Source organism: Diadema antillarum, unplaced genomic scaffold, assembly GCF_040938485.1.
Source record: "Diadema antillarum isolate AM-2024a unplaced genomic scaffold, OU_Dant_1.0 scf00000182, whole genome shotgun sequence".
NCBI lineage: Eukaryota > Metazoa > Echinodermata > Echinoidea > Diadematoida > Diadematidae > Diadema > Diadema antillarum.
In genome coordinates, this window is record NW_027271071.1 from 1,155,515 (window position 1) to 1,163,321 (window position 7,807).

The window sequence follows — 7,807 nt, forward strand, 5'->3', positions numbered from 1 at the left end:
TCATTGATCTCCAGATTATGGATGTATGTTTAACAAATACAACACTGTCTAATTTATGTGAAAACATAAAACGACAAATCATATACAGCACACTGTATGCTTAAAATCCATGTGTTCATATGTTGAGCAATCCGGAGAGGTGTCGTACGATAAATGTTGTGTCTCGTGGTTGTGTGGAACCATGATACCAGACCCTGGAATGAAGCCACCTATCCCATGGTGAGAGCAATGTCGCTTTTTGTGTACCGATTAATATTAATCGGTACGTGTATTATGTCTCCCGTCATTCTACTTTAAATCCACTGTTCATTCCAAAGCCCAACATCGAATTAAAAAAAAAGAAAAACACCAAAACGATCCTTTTCTTTCATAGCACCCAGTATTTACAATGAACTCCCAACCCATATTTGAACGTCAGCAACACTCATGTCAAGACCCAATTACAATCAGATTTAACACAGATTCTGGTTTATTCTTATATAGCTTTTTCACAGCGACTGAAGACACAACTGTTATGTGGCACGTTTGTTACCCTGTGTTGTTACATAGTAGGCCTATCTTGTTCTGTTATGAGCTAAGTTTACATTGTCTTTGTTTGTTTGTTTTTTCTGTTTAGCTGTTATTGTGTTTGACTTGATATATTTTGGTTTTGTCGTCATAATAACTTTTTTACACTGAGGAAATAATAAGTTCCGACGTGTATATCGTATATTCCTGACAGGGCTCTTTTTAAAAGCAGGCCTTTTGGCTCTGAAAAGACTACCATGTCTTTAAAGAAGACTGAATAAATGAATAAATTACCACAAAAAAAAAAGACAAATAAAAAAAAAATCCTGGTATAATTCAGTTTAATCATCACCTTTAAATGAAAATGATTATCCTTTAACTTGAATATCATAACTCCATTCCATGCGCCCATAAAGCTAGATTTATGTTTACCCGGTAAGTAGGACAACTACAAGTGCCATTACTAAGTATGGAAACAGTCCAGTTTCAGTTTCCACTTTCTGAAGCGTCACAGAGTAATCTGAGAGTAGATTTTAATGATCTCATCATGATATGGAAACAACCTGTTCGTGATATCAAAATCAAATCTCCTATGTCATTATGTAGATGCAGTTAACACAATAATTTAGAATAACACAAACGATTACGTTGCATGGTAACCCGGCATTTCTTACTTAAGAGGAACAAAGGAAGTATGTAGAAACACGAGTTAGACGGGAGATCAAACAGGAAGAAAAGAATGGAAATGAGCGAAAGTTATTGTAACATTTAACACATATTTCTTTTACTGCATGTTCTGTGAAATTGCGGTAATGATAGCGACTGCAATGAAAAGTGAGAAATAAAAAGTAAAATGTAAAGAGGATAATATGTAAATGTATTCATGTATGCTGTAAAATTCATATCATGCCAGGGCTTTTAAAATCCCCCACATTTTTCAACATTACAAATTAGTATGTGTCTCACAAATTCATTGGTCTGTGCCCTTACAATATCCGTGAATGTGTATCATTACAGTTTCCATGTATCATTCCTTTTTACAGTTCGTACCAAAGAATTAAACAATGCTATGTTCATTGTATGTCTTAAAAATGCACAAATAAGATCAAATTTAAATTGACCTTAAACGCTAACTACAGATATATGTAAATCCACACATACGGGCCCGCGCATACACACACAAACAAAAACAACAAACACTTTTCAAAGTTATATAAAAGTTTTCGTTTTAAAAGTAATTCATTGTTATTCGCCACTTATACCTGTACAGTGGATACTCAGTATAACGAGATCATTGCGACCAAGACAATTTGTTCCTTATATCAGTTATTTTGTTATATCAGATCTCTTTATGCCAAGTTTCCGCTGTATTTGACGTCTGTCTGCAGTATCATCTCCACTGACCTCCACCCTCCACTAATCAGTATAATAATAATCGTCATCACCAGCACCAGCAGCAGCAGCAGCAGCATCTTCACCATCATTATCATCATCACCACCATCATTTTCAACATCAGTATTCATCACCGACATCTGCACCATCTAAATCGCACAGACGCATCAGACTGCAACATACTATTCTCCCCACTAGAATGAAAATCTATCTCTCCCACTCACCCCATCACGGGTGCACGTCACGAGACCGACACCCACGGTCATACAGCCTACGAGTTATACGGCCCACGAGTTCTACACTAAGCAAACAAGGTCCACGAGACCGACACATTAAACTCCGTGTTGTACATGTATCTGTCGAACTTGTGGGCTGTTTTTACCTAGTGTCGGTCTCATGGGCTTTATTTGCCTAGTGTCGAACTCATGGGCGGTATGACTCATGGATGTCGGTCTTGTGGGATGACCCCCATAGAACGATCACGTCACACAAAAAAACCTGGAAGAGAAACGAATACACGTCATGAGCTGTACCAACGTCTTTTGACTGTATATTTTGACTCAGTTTGTATTCCGTATAAAATAATAACTATTGCTGGATCCTTTTGATCACGATGCTAAGTTTACAAAGCTCTTTTTCCTGTTTCTCTCCCTTCATCCTTTTCGTTAATTATACACATGGTACTTTGTATCGTAACTCGAGTATACGCCAGGAAGTATCACTCACACATATCCATGTACAACAATAATCTACACGCAAACCCAAAACACTACTAATGTTGGCTACCTCGTCTAGACTTTGAAACGGCACAACGATAATTCTGACCATAAGTCCTATCTACATCCATCTATATCACTACAATTATAATATTATCAAATCACAAATTTCCAATCATCGCCTATAGTATGCGAATGATGCGGAAAAGAGGATGTTACAGCCTGGTCGTCAATACGGAATATCATCGTTCTTGTTGTCATCACTTTGACACGAGGTCACAAATTCAGTCAAATATCTACACAGAGAACAGCAACACCTGGAAATTACAGAGAAAATGAAATTCGATTCCAGTTGCTTGCCTTTGTCGCTGCCAATGGGTTCTGCCTTCTACAAATGCGACAAGTTCGTCTAAGAAACAGACTTAACGCCTTTAACACTATCATAGGAGTAGTGCCAATAATTCATCGGCCTAAATGTCGCAAAACAGTACACCTCCACACTGGTGGGACTGGGATTGCATGTTATCAAACTGGTCTGATAACAGACACAGTTGTCAAAAATCCTAAACGGCCTGAACACGAGGCTAAGTCTGGTGGTACTCGTCACCGTGTGTGCGCCGTTCAAAGTTGCATGGAACAAATCATTTATCAACTGAAAACAAAACAAAACAAAACAACAACTTCCACTTTTGTACCATCACATGATGATCACAGAGTAGGCCTGCTGGAATCATTGTAACCATACAGTGTCAAATAATGATAGCTGTAACTTCTCTAAATCATTCTTTCTAGTCATGATATCAAACGAGTACAAATACATAACCTGTTCACCCTATGTTCAAATTTGCATGTGTCGCCGATCAAAATGGTATATCGGTGACTTTGAACTTCAGTACTGACTTTTTTGTATGTTCACTTACATGTTTCTTGCGCCTAGTACTCGACATAGTCCAAGGCCACGTTATATACCGTATATATATATTTTACTTCTACTTCTCTTTTTAACTTCGTTGTTGCTCCATACACCATACATCACAGTATCACCGATCCCACGCGTTTGTTTCTTAAAACATTTAAATAGATGTACTAAAAGGATAAAAGAACATAGAGTAATTTTAAGAATGTGCGCCAATTTCTCCTTAGTTTGTATGACTGAATTTTCTTCATCGTTATTTACTGCGAGTGCTCCCTACCGACTCCAGTCCAGTTTGGCGATAAGCCGAAAGGAAGAGATAAAATGGCCGCCTGAGTCTACTCTTCATATGCCTGCAACCTCGCCCACTCACTACACGCCGCATGCCGTGGAAATTCCGGGCAGCAACGGCATTCGATGATATTATTAGTGTAAGCCCTTCTGCTTCCAACATCACCGAGTGTGACCTGTGTCATCTCATTCCTTGCCCACCCCATCCCCATCTGGACGGTCGCATCATGAACAAAACACAATCCTCCGTGCTTTTCCCGCGCGTAGGAGACGCCCACGGGGAAAGGACACGCCTCATACATTGTATTGAAATCACGGTCATGTGCTGCCCAGTACAGTCATAATCCATGAAAGCTTTCGACTACAGTGTATGCGTTAAAATACAGTTGATCTAATTGTAAGAGTCGAGCAATTAAGTAATTCAGTGTCGAGATGAAACTTCCAATGAGAGCGAAGTCACATTCTGTAATTGGAGCTGCGTCGTATTTTGATAAGCTCAGGCGGTAGAGTACTGTGTTTTCTAGTGACACTATGAATCCCTGATTTGTCTTTTCCTGGTGCTTTAAGAGGTGCATTTTGTTTTTCATTTCCTGTCGTCAAGACGACTAGTCTAACACCATTGTTATTCAGTGATAGCTCACATCTGCTTTACCAGTTTTAGACACATGAACAGGATTGGAAGAATCAGACGAAAAGGCAGCTAACTTATTTTGGAAAAAAATCCCTGAATCTCAGTAATAACTGTATGAACACGGGAAACAACATCGTTACCCGTTCGCCACGGTCAAAATGTATTCCATTGGAAACATTTACAGCAATATCCCCTGCTAACGACGTGAAAGACAGATGATTTTAGATTGTTCATGCGCTGAATAGTAAATTTACGCACTTCGGGTGTTGCAAATATTTCTTTATATCGACTACAAAATATACGGCTCATGACGATGAAATCAGAATTATAATTATTATGACAGGGTTTACCAAGGACCAAAGTAATATGTATGTATCATCAGGGAGGTGAGACGCCTTCCTGGTATCACACACATCTGCGCGTTTGTGTGAATGAGTCATACCAGTCTTCATATTAAAAAATACACAAGTTATCATATCAAGGTCTTCTGTAAAAATGACAAGTATATGAAATACAGAGAAATGAAAGTAAAACAAAGTAGGTATATAAAAATAAACACGCTGCGTGTAGTCTAAGCCCATTAAAGGATTCAAATCTGCATTCAAACAGAGCATTGTCATAAAACAAGGTTTGATTTTATATTATACTACGTAATAGAAATGCCGAAAAAAATAGGAAGAGAATTGTTTCAAGGCACGGATAGACAACACACGAAATATGAAAGTAGTTGTTCAGCGCGGAAAAAGGGGAAATTAAACGAAATTTTTGCCACATAATGCATTGATCGAAATAAAAGAGACTGCTATATTCCATTTGCTGTATATTCAGTCTTTTTGCCAGTTAGGCCTATATCTTCATCACAACATTTATGGTTATACAAATTGTGCTACTTACTGTCGAGGAATGCAGACCCTACTACTGTTCCAGAGAAGCGGATATAAGTGTAGGCATGTTTTCTGCCGCAAGCGCGATTATTCTGATTACATTTCCCGTACGTGTACATTCGAATAAATCTTGTTTGCTAATCAACATCAACCAAAGCGGTAACTGCTGCACCAGATGGTCCATACCTATTCCCATTGCAAACACAATCTAATCCACACCTGGCCATTTTGATAATTAGTTTACTACGAACTTAAAACCTAAAACAAAACAAAGAGGTCTTTCTTTCTACGCGCACGCAGATTTCCCGGCATACTGTTGCTGCGGTGTTTTTTATATTCCTTACGTGTTGACGTTTACCTAGCTGTCCAGGGGTTAAAAAGGTCAAGTTTGTCTGTTGTAGAGAATTTCCTGCATTCCGCTTGTCCCAGCTTACAGTCACGTTGGCCACGGTGTTCGACCCGAAACATGGTCGCCCTTTCTCATTTCATACTATAATCCGAGGGGGAAATATAAGCGAAGATTCGGTGTATCCTGCTTATGTCACACCAAGGACACTATGCCCTCCACAGGTATTTCGGGCATTTTCCAGGAAAGTGTGTTGTCATATCTATTTTTCTGTTTTAATATCTTTTAATGTTTCAGAACTCCGGACAAAAAAAAAATGGAAATAAATCCTGTGTGATCGACGCGTTGCCGAAACTATTGCCTTCTTCAAAGCCATCACGTCAAGCAAGGTTGGTTGATAGTTGAAAACTTGATTGGAGGCTAGAAAAAGAAAGTGTTCAAGTTATCCTACAATTTCATCGGGTTTGTATCATGGAGAGCTGCTCGGGGCCGCGGGGATACCAGGGGAATCTGTCGTATGATGTAGCTCCATGGCCATGGTCGAATGCAGCAGTGAAACGGAGCATTGTCTCTACTAAAATAGTGATGTCTAACCGCGCTATAAAACGTCACGCTTTATAAACAGTATGGGCGGGGGTGGTCTGATTTCATAATGAAAGAGTCCCAAACAGTTTCCAGGTATATCTGACGTCTGTCAGATCCAGAATGCATGCTATCTTGTGTGAGGCTCCTTGATATAAGTACTCGGTGCTTGGTGTCTCGCTAGATCGCTCAAGCTCCACTTGCGCACTGTGAGGCACTCTGTACATTATCAGCTTGTAGGATAAGGGCGTGGCTAGTATGGCTGCGCTGCACCCGTGTGATGTGGTGAGCAACAGATTATCATCAATCAAAGTAACTGTGATGGCACATTTCCCCCACTTTCAAATGTATCTCTTTATAATATCCTTGACTTTATATTTCTCTCAGCCTCCTGGACAGGGCTGGCTGCACTCGTACGTCCCGAAGCATCACCGAATTCAAAGTTTACACATAAAATACATAGGCGTGGATGTTGTTGTGGTAGTAGTTGTCGCTATCACGAGAATAGACTCACGGGTTTAAGAACGGGCAATGGATTCCCCGGCACCTAGGGGAGTCGCCACTGACATTTCCAGAGCTTCTTGCATCAAGGCGCAGAAGGGACAGCAGCAGACACAGATCAAATCCCCGATGAGCCCCCCTTCTATTCCTTTGTTGTCTCGGACCTTGCCACGGGTAGTGACACGGGCGTAGATGTTGACGAGGGGTACGAGGAGAGCGATACCACAGAGGAGGCAGTCATCACCCACCGATTCGGCCAGTTTTCCCTGGGTGTAGCAAGGCACCACGTACGTGAAGATACACATACCGATGTTGCTGAAGCAACCGCAGATTCCATTACTCCATTCGCCCATTTTGAATAAGGGAAAGTATCGGTCGACTCCGACGAGAAAATGTAAAGACTGCTAGGTGCTATGTGGCCACTGGGGTATGAGGTATCTCTCAACGGGTCACAGGTTTTATGTCCCGAGACCTGGCAGGCAGACTGGAATTGAACGCGAGGCTGTTTGCATTCATAAGCACGACGAAGCGTGGAAGCAAGTTCGAAGTGGAAGGGCGTGTGTCGGTTGTGATTTGCTGAATATTTTTTCTTCTTTTCTCGGCGTGCTGCGCATGACGTCACGCGAAGCGGGAGAGTGTTCACTTTGCTGGCCAATCGATATGCGCTTTTGCGATGATGTCATGCATAATTCAAGCTAAAAATGGCAATGCACGCCTTGCCCTGGGCATTGCAGTCGATGTGTTGGCTTGGGTAGCTTGCCAGCGAAGAGCGTAATGTAAACGAACATGGCATTGAGTTTGGCGCTGTGGAATACAGAAGGATTGAGAGATTGAGCAAACTGCTCAGTGCAAGTTACGAACTCCTTTCTTTTTCGCAAGTGTGCACAACTTTCTACAAGAAATTGAATACCGAAAAGAAAGAAAGAAACAAACAAACAAACGCAGCGCGACTAGTTGTGGCCTTGATTTTTCTTTGATCAAATAACATAGTACTGTAATAGTATGCGCGGGAGTGTCCGATAGGGTGAATATCAAATGTAGTC

At 40.7% G+C, this 7,807-nt stretch overlaps 1 protein-coding gene across 1 annotated transcript; it reads right to left on the reverse strand.

Moving 5' to 3' along the window:
- Positions 1-6,781: 6,781 nt before the first annotated feature.
- LOC139723186 (uncharacterized) lies at positions 6,782-7,117 on the reverse strand. The gene has a single exon (XM_071634443.1). The coding sequence runs from the start codon at positions 7,115-7,117 to the stop codon at positions 6,782-6,784; it is 336 nt and encodes a 111-aa protein (XP_071490544.1).
- Positions 7,118-7,807: the final 690 nt, after the last annotated feature.

What these genes read in the sequence shown, in the direction of transcription:
- LOC139723186 (XM_071634443.1), bottom strand. Translation starts at nt 7,117, where the DNA reads ATGGGCGAATGGAGTAATGGAATCTGCGGTTGCTTCAGCAACATCGGT.